This window comes from Rhinichthys klamathensis, unplaced genomic scaffold (genome assembly GCF_029890125.1).
Source record: "Rhinichthys klamathensis goyatoka isolate OS25496 unplaced genomic scaffold, OSU_Roscu_1.1 h1tg000035l_1, whole genome shotgun sequence".
Taxonomy (NCBI): Eukaryota; Metazoa; Chordata; class Actinopteri; order Cypriniformes; family Leuciscidae; genus Rhinichthys; species Rhinichthys klamathensis.
Window position 1 is genome coordinate 4,004,339 of NW_026606583.1, and position 12,677 is coordinate 4,017,015.

Consider the following 12,677-nt stretch of genomic DNA (forward strand, 5'->3'; position numbering starts at 1 on the left):
GTGATGGTGAATTTGTGATATCCAGCTGCTCTGTGCCTTGCTGCCAGTTCTAATTTACTCATTGCTTCAGGGTCACTACAGGATTCATTTTAATCATTAATGTAACCCGGTCATTTGGTTTATTCAGAAAAAGTGTAAGAGTTTAATTAATGCTGAGAGTAGAATTACTCATTCGTGTTTTGATCCTAATGATTGTCTCACGCAGGCACTGGACCCCGATCTGGATGCAAACGTCACATACCGTATCAGGACCAAGGAGGCCAGAGAGCTGTTTGCAGTGAACCCCCTCACTGGAGAGCTGATGGTGCTTCACTCACTTGATTTCGAGAAACTCTTACCTAATGGGACAACACGCACCTTTGTGGTGGAGGCTGTGGATGGCGGAAGCGGTAAAATGCCCCCGGGGTTGGCCTCTGTTACCATCACTGTATTGGTAAGAGAGTCTCAATTATGTCCCTCAAATTCCTGACTAGTCTTTAGAGATTAACCATTTAACCATGGGTCATTCTAAACATCCGGGTAAATGAAATCCTGGGTTATCTTGCTTCACGTTTCCCACTGCTCATGATTTACCTGGGGTTACCAATATATCCTGGGTATTCATATGCTGACGTTTCACACTGTACATTCCTAAACCCTAGGTTAACATTCTTATTTGTATATTTGTGGTGTCAGTGTCATTGATTGCACATCCTCCTATTAAAATATTTCCAACTGTTGTTTATCCTCAATGGACTTTGCGGACTATTAATCTAAGAATGAAACTGCCTCTTAAAAGTGAAGTATGTAAGATTTTTTAAATGTTAAAATACATTATCTTAACCCAGTTTTTTGGTCATTGACTTCTTTAGTATGCCATTCGTTAAGGTAAAGGTATACATAAAGGTGACTTGACTCGTGACATAGCAACACAACTAAAAGTATCCCATTTATGTTAGTCTTTAAGTTGGGTTAGGTGCAAAAGGGGCGTTTGCTAAATATGCTGTATTTTCGTAATTCAGCTAGGTGCCACTAGTGTCGCAGAAACTTCATACTTCATTTTTAACTCCAATTGCCGTGTTTTGTCATCGTTTGACATTTTCCCTTCAACTGAAACATACCGTTTATACAACATAGAGTGCTTCCATGACTGTCCCAATCATGTAAATACAAGGCGCATGATTGGCTATTGGTTGCAAAGAAATCTAGGCGTAACATTCTAACACCGCACCGCTTCAAACTGTACACGTTTGACACCACAAAAGCAGTGCTAACCCTTCTCTGAAGGGTTTCGTAGCCCCTCTTCCCTTTACCCTGTGTTAAAAGTGGGGTTTAGAGTGATGGCAACCCAGGGTTTAGGGCATTGTGAAAAGCCCTTATCTGTATCCAACCAAACCACTTCATGCCAAATGTTCTAACCTGGCAAACACGGAGATTCATACTGGTTTAAGCTGGTCTTTTCAGCAGGGGATATCCCTAAATGTTGCCATCCTGTGATTGTTCTCCATAGCCACTCCTAGACCCTGTTGACACTGACAGATAGACCCTGTATTTTGTCTGAAATGGTCATTAGGTCCACAAGACCTCTGTTGTGTAAGTAGCTGATTTGTACGTTCTACACAGGATGAATGTCAATTAGCTCTCACTGGAAATGCTGCTGTCGGTTAAGTGGGTATAGAAGAGATGGTTGTGGTGGTACAGTATTTTTTTTATCGGTGCATCCTATATATATATATATATGAAGAGTTCAGATGCAAAAGCCTCTAAATGCCATCTGAAATTTTCTTCTAAAATGATCATTTTTATCAAGCTCGTATATTTAAATTCAGTAATTTCACTTAAATGACAATTAACGGGTAATTTTTCTTGCCATTCAAGTGAAATTATTGAACTTAAATATACGAGCTTGATAAAAATGATCATTTTAGAAGAAAATTTCAGATGGCTTTTAGAGGCATTTGCATCTGAACTCTTCATATATATAATCAAAATTATACAACCCCCATTGCAAATCAGGTTTATTGGCAAAAATTACAGACTTTCAGCAGTTTGCAATGAGCAAACCAAACAAAAGTAATTGAAATAGCTCATCACAACACATGTTTAAAGTGGTTTCCCCAAATTCAACTGAAAATGCAACTTTTAATGACTTCTTCACTCTCAAAATTATTCAACCCTCTGAATAGAATCCCTCACAAATCTGCAAAACAGGTGTTGTCTCAAGCACACCTGATGTAACTAATCAAGGGCTTCATTAGTTGCACCAGGTGTCCTTGAGCTAGAATACATGAAATATCTGAACTGGCTTGGTTTGTTGAGTGTCACTTTGGACTGCATGTTAGAAATATGGTCAAAAGAATGGTCCAAAAAGTTAAGAGAAGATATCATCGCCCTTCACAAACAAGGAACAGGATACAAAAAGATAGCGAAGGCACTAAATGTTCAAAAGAACAAAGGAACAGTGGTTACATTACCTGGTTTTACATGCCAGACATACATGTGCCACTACTGACCAAAAAGCTTAAGACAAGTAGGCTCCAATTTGCTCAAAATCATATAAATAAGCCACAGAAGTTTTTGGATTCTGTGGAGTGATGACACAAAACTTTTGGGCCCTATGGATCAGCGGTATGTCTGGAGGAAGAAGAATGAAGCATATGCTGAAAAGAACACACTGCCTACAGTTAAGCATGGTGGTGCTCAGTGATGTTCTGCGGCTGCTTTGCATCCTCTGGCACTGGAAACCTGCAGAGTGTGGAAGACAAAATTTATTAATTGAAGGATCAAGAAATCCTAGGAGAAAACGTCATGCCATCAGTGAGGAAGCTGAAGCTTTGCCATCATTGGACCTTCCAACAGGACAATGATCCCAAGCATACCTCAAATTCCACCAAGGCATTGGTTGCAGGACGAAAATCTGGATGATTATACAGTGGCCATCAAAGTCACCTGTCTTGAACTCATAGATATTATATGGTGGGATTTGAAGAAGGCAGTTAGAATAGAATACCCAAGAAAATTACTGAAGTGGAGGCAATTGCTCATGAGGAATGGGCTAAGATTCCCCCAGAAACACTGCCAGAAATGGTGTCTGGTTATACATCTCGTTTGCAGCAGGTGTTCTACTAAATACTAAAGATGCTTGCCATGAGTTGAATAATTTTGAGACTGTATGAGTCATTAAAAGTTGCATTTTCAATTGAATTTGGGGATACCACTTGAAATATTTGTTCTGTTGAGCTGTTTCAAGTTAGATTTTTTTTTTTGTCTTGAGACAACTTTGATGAACTTTTTTGATCCAATTCAAATGTTGACTACTGTAATTAGTTGATTATAATAAAAGCATTGATAGCAAGTTTTGTACCATGACATTTTGTTTTGGATTTTGTTTTGCATAACATTTTGTTTTTTACCAACAAGTTTCAGGGTAGTATTTCAAAGTGCTACATTGCCTTTTTTATGTCACAATCTGTTCACACACATAATTACAGTAAAGGGACTTCACACAATAATAAATATTCTCTCCTAAATTGTAATTTAGCACATTTAGTGAATTTTGACTGTTTAAATAAATTAAAGTTCACAAAAACAATTCAGCGATTTAAGGTAGTATTTGAAGTGAAGTGTTTAGTTTAATGCTGTTGTTAATCATTACATTTAACTCTGTTATATAAATTGTGTTTTATTTACTTGCATTTTTAGTTTTAGTAGTTGAATTTAGAGTAAAGGATGTCAGTTAAAATACTGTCACCCTCTTTGAGATCCTTGTGGTTTTTGTTCCGGATGAATTCTGCTCTCATTGCTAAATTTATAATATCTATCTATCAAAAGATATTGATTCAATGACGTTAGTTACTTATTGTAATGAACTTTAAAAAGATAATTAGACTACAACTAAACTACATTATGAGTAGCTTGTAGTTTGTTAACCTACAGTTTCAAAATGTCTTACCCTATTCATATGACTGTTATATTTGCCTTGATAGGCCATTGTTAGACATTTAACCAGTTGTTTAAAATCACATCTGCTTTTTCATGTTTATTTCAGTTAGCAAACCTCTTGCAGTTGGATCAGCTTCAAAGATAAAGAGTTTAAGCAAAAGCATTTTCATGCAAGGAAACACACATCTTATTATGTCCTCTACAGTGTCCCAAGAACCCCTAATTGTTTCTGTGTTGGAATTATTTATTAATTTCCCTTCTGTGCACGGTGTGGCTAATTGAAAATTAGTTGCTGTGGAAAATGAAAAGCAGAATTGAACGGTGGAAACAAATGTGCTACCTGATGCATGGAGACTCGGGATATCAGAGTGATTATGATGGGATAGAGGCCCCAAGGCACCGTCCTGATGGAGAAAACGGTCCCAGTGCGACTAAGAGCACCATCGTGAACTCACTACACTTTGCAGATTTACTTTAAGGCTTGACATATTGTATTTTTCATCTGGGTAGAGAGAAGACACACAGAAATGTGTGGGATTGAAAAATAAGAGAAAAAAAATACCAATTTCACTCCAAAGTACTTTCCTCAAAACCTTTTATTTTGGGGATGTGAGCAATTGCAAAGTTTTATTAGTCGGTACTCAAGACTCAAGGGCATCCTTGAATAAGCGCATTCTCACAGAAAGGACTAAGGGTGGGGGGATTCACAGGGGAGGGAGGTGTAATTTGGATACCTGAACCCACCTGGCCTCTCCTTGGACTCGGGGACGGGTGATCTATTGAGTGTATTAGGTCGCATCGCGTCTCTTGCATCTCCCGGAATCACCTGTGTCATCAGCATTCTTGGGAGCCGACCGCACTTTTCCTCTTTGCTGTATCTTTCACATATATAACTTTGTGGGGAGAAGTTAATGCCCTTTGCAAAGCAAGCACCACTATTTCAAAGTTCAAAGATTTTTAAACCTTGAACCAAACAGTTTAACAACATTACAAATATTGATTTAAAGAATAAAAAACATTTCAAATTGGAGGGGAAAAATCCCAAAAGGTGTTACAAATTACACAATGGACTATGCATGCCGAGCCGACTGCCTATATTTCCTCTAAAATCTTGATGATAGTAGCAATCTGTGATAGTAGCAATCTTGTTCTGTCATATTTCTAATAACTGTCGATCAGAAATCAAGTAATAAATTAATTAATAAATTATGATTACACTGTATTATAATATAACACATCATATCTATAGTAAACATAACATTTTAGTATATTAAACAATAATGTTGTACCAGAAGCTTTAAATACCTTTAGTGAGATTGTAGATCTTATCAGTATTGCTTTGTCCTGTCATGCAACAATTCAATAGGATTTGATTTTGTGCTTCATTTTCCCACAATTTCTATGCACTGCGCTGCACCGGTTGCCACTGAGGATAAATTCGGAAGCGTTCTTGCAAAGAGTCCATTGTATAAAAGTGATGGTATGATATAAAACTATTCACTTAGAGTGCATAAAAAAAAAAAAAAAGATATACACTGCAGTTCAAAGGTTTGGGATTGGTAAGATTTTTAATGTTTTTAAAATAAGTCTCTTATGCACACCAAGGCCACATTTATTTCATAAAAAAAAACAGTAATATTGTTAAATATTATGACAATTTAAAATAACTGTTTTCTATTTTAATATATTTTAAAACTTAATTTATTTCTGTGGTGCAATGCTGAATTTTCAGCATCATTAGGAAGTTCTATTTCATTTATTTGAAATATAATCTTTTGTAACACTATATGTCTTTACTGTAACTTTTGATCAATTTAATGGATCCTTGCTGAATAAAAGTATTGATTTATTTTATTTCTTCTTTTTTCTTATCAAATAAATGCAGCCTCCATGAGCATAAGAGACTTATTTTAAAAACATTAAAAATATTACCGGTCCCAAACATTTGAACGGCAGTGTATATATAGTGTGAAATATTTAAATGTTCACAAATATATCAGTGACTTTAGTGTTGCAAGACATTTGTAATATTTATGGGAGTGGACAGTTGCTACTGAGCTTTTTATTTGCAGTGATTGTCATTTCTAGTACAGCAAATTATCTGATTGGTGGATATCTGTTTAGAATTATGGGTAATGTAGTTCTTCGCTGGAAGTTTAATGAAGTTGAAATCACATTAAGAAGCATATAGCACCTTTTACAAACTTCTGAGAGCATGGTATGTGTTATAGGTAAAAAGGAATTTCTATATGGAGAAAGGGAATAGATTTCTTTGCTCCCGAACCCTACTGTTGCACTATATTTACAACCATTTTCTGCTTTGCCTCTTTATTCTCTCTAGTAACCTTTTCATCTGCCTTGTGCAGTCTCTCAGCGGCTATAATTAGGTCTCACCCAACTTTTCCCCAAAAAAGTCCCCAGGCACATAGCACTGTGACACATCCTTAATGCACTGCATGATCTACTATTGTATAAATGCCATTTTTGCTTAGTGTTTTAGTGTCCGGGGCTAGCTAATGGGGCCTAACGCACAGTCTGACAGTTGCAAAAGAGTAAAGTCAGGCGAAGAGAGCAGGAATCAAGGCATTAATCAGAGTTTGATATTCTGTGTCTGGACAGGACATGAACGACTTCCCGCCAGTGTTCAGTCAAATGCTGTACCGGGGAATGGTGGCACCCAACGCAATCAAGGGGACCGTAGTGACCACTGTCCATGCCGAGGACCTGGACCCACCGGTGAGTTGGCTTGATTGTGTGTGTTCCTTCATCACTAAGGCATTTCATTTTTTTCAAATCGTGACTGAAGATATATCGAGTGTAGCATCAAGTCTCCCATGATTAAGCTTGAGTGTCATTGACAGTCTTTATTGGTCACTGCCTGAAGTGATTGTGAATTGGTCTGACTGTGGGGTGCAACGAGTGAATGTGTGCTATGTGACATGACTTTAAAGGGCTAAGCACAATAAAACGAAGATAAGAGGAGAAAAAAAAAAACATCAGCAAAAGATTCAAAGCTGTGTGTGTGTTTAACTGAAGAGGCAGCCACACCAGCCCAACCAGTGAGTAACAGCCTGTCACGTCTCCAGCATAAAGCCCCAGACGCTGCTACGCTCTACAGTCACAAACACAAGCAAACACAACCAGCATCACACAACAGCTTATACTCACGCAAACACAGTCCAGTGCCAATTTAGTTTTGAAAATGTTCAGTTTAGTTATAGATAGTTGCAACAGTGCAGCATCGTTTTGTTGTTTTGTTTTGTTTTGTTTTGTTTTGTTCTGTTTCGTTTCGTTGCTGCGATTTGCTTTTTGTTTTGTTTTGCTTTTCTACTAGTTTTTTTTTGTTCTGTTCTGTTTTGCTGCGATTTGCTTTTTGTTTTGTTTTGCTTTTCTACTAGTTTTTTTTTTGTTCTGTTCTGTTTTGCTGTGATTTGCTTTTTGTTTTGTTTGTTTTTTAATGATAATGACTGTTTGAATTACTGTATTGAATAACTATATCGAATTACTGATAAGTTATAAATGTGTCATTCCTATGTCATTTAGCTGTAAAATTATTTTAAGAAACAGTAACAAAATGTAAAAATCATCTTAAAAGGTTTTTTCCCCCCTCTAAGTTTTTTTAAAACTTTGGAGTTTGCAAGGTTCATTACATCTATGAAATATAATCAAGAGTTTTGTTTCGGTATATTTGAATCAACTAAACAAGATTTATTTTACAAAGTATAGTCTTATAGGGATCTGGCGAACCAGAAACCACCAGTAGTGTTTTATACTGCAGCTGATGACATGCTAACATTATTTTCAGGGTAAATTCAATTTAGCCTCCCGTTCTCCAGATTTACTTACCCCTAAACGTCACATATATGTTATACATGTCAATCAGACACTCCCTTCCTGTCGAACTGGGCAGCACACACTGATAGTATTGGGAGAAAATATAAATGATCATTATAATATTTATTATGTATATTTTTATGTTAGATAACAAAAATATATACTGCTTGTTTTCATTTATATTAATAACTTTTTCAATTTCTCGCAAATCCTAATTAGCAACCACACAAACAACCGTTCTTCTATTTGTTGTTAATTTGGCTTTACTCTTTCCCTAACTCCTTATCTTTCATTCTTTCTGTTTTCTTACTTTTTCAATCCAAATGCATATTCCTGTGGAGGTCTGCAGATGAAATGGTTCTCTTTGCCCTCACCTTGTCAGAAACCTCAACCTTAAAAATATCAATTGTGCTTCTCTATTCAGCCCATAACTCAGCGCACATGCCAAGACTGGTCAGGGCCAAAGCAGGCCAACAGTCCCAGCTGTGGCTGGAAATTGAATTTAACCCGACAGTCATGCTTGCATGTCATCAGCTGCAGTATAAAACACTGCTTGGGATTTCTAGTTCAACACATCCCTATACTAGAGATGCGCGGATGGGCTATTATTTCATCCGCAACCGCATCATAAAACTCATCATCCGTCCGCCATCCATCCGCACCAACGTTTTTGACCAATTTTCAAAACCGCACCCGCCCGCCATCCGCTGATTGGGCGATACAAGGCGCTGCTGATGACAGCCGCGAGACTAGAAAGCTCTCAGAATATCAGCAGTGAACTCCGTCTCCGATCGGCGCGCAGGGACAAAAATAAATAAATAGCCTAAATTAAACGCACTTCGGCAAACCTGACCTTATCTGATGGGCTACTTTAGGCTACAATATTTCCATTGTAGCCTAACAGAAAACGCATTTTGGTACATAATTTCAACATGCTGCTATTGTATGGGGCGCCAATACGTGACAGTTCTCCATTACGGACGCGAACACTCAGAAAGCGGCACTAAAAGACTTTCAAACTTTCACAGAGGCCTCAAAAAAGCACAATGCCTTTCTTTAAAGCGAATTTCGTTTTGTATTAATTGTATCTTCATTTTAATCCATGTTTCATTAACCAATTTCCTGGATTTAATAAATAGGCTAAAAAGTAAATAGTCTATCTTGATTGTGTAGGCTATTTTTCATTATAAAATATTAGGCTGTGTATGCCGAAATGGATCAATTATTAATATTAGATTTCATCTGTCTTTTGTAGACATAGCTGATGGCACACCAACGAAAAAGCCTAGGAGTGACTTCGGCGTTTCTTTAATGTCGAGGCTCTAGTTTATTATATGATTGTTAGGCCTGTTGATGGTATAAAATTAATTGCACTGTGCCTGAAAAAGACGCGCTATCCGCTCTCTTCCCGTGCATTCAAAATTAACGGGAGTCTTCAGAACAGGCTTGTCCAGCGTCAACAGCACCGAACTTAGCTCCAATGTCAATCAACGTCTGGGCCACTTGGTGGAATCCTTTACCAGAAACAATATCGAATGGGCGCATATCAAGAGAGCGCACAACTTATTCCAGGCAACACTTTTCTGACCTTCTATTTCCTTTGTTTTTAATTCTCCTTTTTTTGAATTTGTCACGTAGCTACCTCCTTCGCCGGCGTTGCCATCTCTGATAACAACAAGCAGTCTCTGCATAGACTCGACTAGCTGATGAAAATTTGACTATTTCAAAGTGTGCTCGATTTTTTTTTTTTTTTGTATGTAGGTATATAGTCAGATAACAATATTTAACAATGTATATTTTTTCATTTGATTGGTTCAACCGCCCGCCACCCGCCCGAAATTAATTAAAATATTTTTTTTCGTCCCGTCATCCGCCCGATCCGCGGTTTATCCGCGGTGTCCGCGGCTGTAACCGCCAACCGCGCATCTCTACCCTATACGTATAAGCAATTGTCACATTGTACATTGCTGATATACAGTAGGTTAATGGAGAGATTTCTGTTTTCATTGGTGAACTGTAAACTTGTTGCTTGCTAAGCTGCAGTCTGCTTATAATTACAGAATGAAGTTGCACTTCAAGCTGCAGACAAAGACAAATTAAAGCTTAAATTGAAGCTACTTATTGATGCTGATACTTGTGACATACACCTAGTGGGTGCTTTCTTCAGTTACCTTGAGGGTAACTGTAGCCTTCTGCCAGGAGCAGATGTCGTCAGGTGGTACACAACCTTCACTGGGTGTTTCGGCCCTCAACCACAACACCCTCCAGTTGGTGGGCCGGCAGTGATGGCCAAGTCACTGCCCATCTGCTCCTGGCTTCCAGCTTTCCTCCTCCCTCTTGTTCCATATCCAGCAGGAGGCACGTTCTGCCTCCTCCCCCATCCGACGTACTGCTTGTTTTTTCCTTCTTTCGTCCATGCCCAGATCTGATAGTAACCGCCAGGTTGATTTGGCAGGGAAACCTCTGCAGCCGACCTCCACTGGGAACAACCACGCCTGCCATCCCTTGTCCTTGCAGTCCTGAAGAAGGGACTGATACTTCAAGGCCTTCCTCTCATGGGCAACCTCACATCCCTCCTCCCAAGGCACCGTCAGCTCAACTAGAATTATTTTCTTGCCCTCTGTTGACCACAAGACAATGTCTGGACGGAGGGCTGTGAGCACCACCCCTGGGAATTGCAGCCTTTTTCCCACGTCCACCCTCATCTCCCAGGACCTGGCGTTTTGAAGGAGATTGGGTTTTGATGGTTTGGTTGAAAAAGGCCTTTCTCCCTCCTTGATGAAGGTGATCGCCCTCTTCAAGCCCATACCGGCAGGCCTCTTCCTACATCTTTCCTGCTCCAATATGTCAGCAAGGGACAGTAACACTTTGTCATGACGCCACCTATACCGACCTTGAGTGAGAGCAGTTTTGCACCCTGATAGTATATGTGCCAATGTTCCCTTTTGCCCACATAGCTTGCAGTTAGGATCTTCCCTCAGCCCCCATACATGTAAGTGTGCTGGCGAAGGAAGGGTGTCATAGACAGATCGCAATAGGAAGGAAATTCGGTAGGGCTCCAGCCGCCACAACTCTTGCCAGGAGATCTTGCGCTTGGGAAGGTCCCATTTTGTCCATGCGCCCTGGGATCCTTGTTCCACTGCCCTTGCCATCCGCCTTTCCTCCTCACGGGCCCGCACCTCAGCCTGAACCATCTCCTGCCTGCTCTTTACACCTGCGCTTCTCCATTGCTGGAAATGTGCACAGCCGAGTCCTCTCCGTCCGATGCAAGGGCTTCCAAGAATATCTCGCAGCCTCAGAGCACTCTCCGCCTGCTCTACAGCTGTGCTGGCTGCCCATTTGCGTCCAGACCTGGTCATAACCCCTACTTGCCTCACCAGTTCGTCTTTGGAGTCTCTGAGGCTAAGTAGGAGTCTACACTTTGCCACTTTAAACTCTTCTACGATGGAGGACAGGGGAAGTTGCAGTTGTCCTGACCGAATGTAGAGGCCCACTGAGGAAAAACTTGGGGGAATCCCCAACCACCTTCTCAGGTGCTTGTTAGTCTTCCTCTCTATGCCCTCCACAGCCGTCATGGGGAACTCATAGATAGTAAAGAGCCAAAGAAGCCTGGGCAGAAGGCCATGCTGGTACAGCCAGGTCTTGAATTTACCAGGGAGCCTAGACTTGTCGATCTTCTTTAGCCATTCCTCGGTCCGCTCCACCGTGTTTTTGGCATTGGCCCGATCTGAGAGTGACCCATCGAACCTCTTTCCCAAACACTTTACTGGGTTCTCTTCAATTGATGGAATGGCCTCACCCTGGACATGAAGACTGAACCTCCCTGTGGGCTTGCCCTTCCTGATCACCAGACTCCTAGACTTACTGGCCTTGAAAGTCATCCTTGCCCACGTAGCTACAGCGCCAAGGGTTTCCAAGACCCATCTTGCTTGGACGTGTGTACCAGTTGTTATTGTAATATCGTCCATAAACGCACGGAGCACTGGCTGGGAGATGCCTGACTCTAACGTGGGACCGCGTGTTACTCCTTCTGCTGCTGCAACCAGAAGGTTCATGCCCATGACAAACAAGATAGGGGAGATGGTGCACCCAGTAGGAATCCCCTTTTGAAGATCTTGCCAGTTGGTTGTAAACTGCCCTGCTGTAAATCTAAGCTTAATCCCTCCTAGGTAGCTGGAGATCATGTCACGGATAGCCGTCGGGATATGATAGTGGTTCAGTCCTTCTTGAATGAGGTCATGTGGAACTGAACCGTAGGCATTTGCAAGGTCTAACCAGATGACTGTCAGGTCACTTTTCTTCTGCTTTGCCTCTCGGATCAGTTGGCTGATCATTGAAGTGTGCTCCAGGCACCCTGAAAAGCCTGGAACACCTCCTTTCTGTACGGAGGTGTTGATGTATTGATTCTGAATCATATAGGAGGTCAGTCTTTTTGCAAGCACGGAGAAGAATATCTTGCATTCTACACTCAGTAGAGAGATTGTCCTAAATTGGGCAATTGAGGAGGAACCTTCTTCCTTAGGAACAAAACAGCCCTCTGCTAGCTTCCAGCTTGGTGGGACCGATCCTTTTGCCCAAATCTTCCTCAGGATCCTCCACAACCTTTTGAGCAGTTGTGGACATTGCTTGTATACCTTGTATGGTATGCCACTCGGACCTGGGGCTGCTGAAGCCTTGGCTTTCTGGATAATATCCTGCATTTCCTGCCAGGTTGGCTCCTTTGTATTCAGCTCCACTGTGGGGTTCTTCAGGCTTCCTGATGCTATGGTTTTGTCCTAGACCCCCGCCCCTGAAGGGGTCACTGTGTGCATCTCGCAGAAACTCCTCTACCTCTGATTTTGAGCTGGATAATGTGCCGGATTTCCGTTGACCAAGAAGAGTTCTAGTGAAGCTGAACGGGTCTTTGAGAAACTGCATTCGCC

The 12,677-nt window shown here is 40.6% G+C and overlaps 1 protein-coding gene across 3 annotated transcripts in view; it reads left to right on the forward strand.

The window, feature by feature from the left end:
• The window catches only part of pcdh15b (protocadherin-related 15b), a 248,948-nt gene that overhangs the window by 162,945 nt on the left and 73,326 nt on the right, over window positions 1-12,677 (forward strand). For all 3 annotated transcript variants that reach the window (XM_056245931.1, XM_056245929.1, XM_056245930.1), the window contains exons 21-22: window positions 206-433; window positions 6,541-6,657. In XM_056245931.1, the coding sequence (XP_056101906.1) occupies window positions 206-433; window positions 6,541-6,657 (345 nt within the window). The remainder of the gene's footprint in view (window positions 1-205; window positions 434-6,540; window positions 6,658-12,677) is intronic.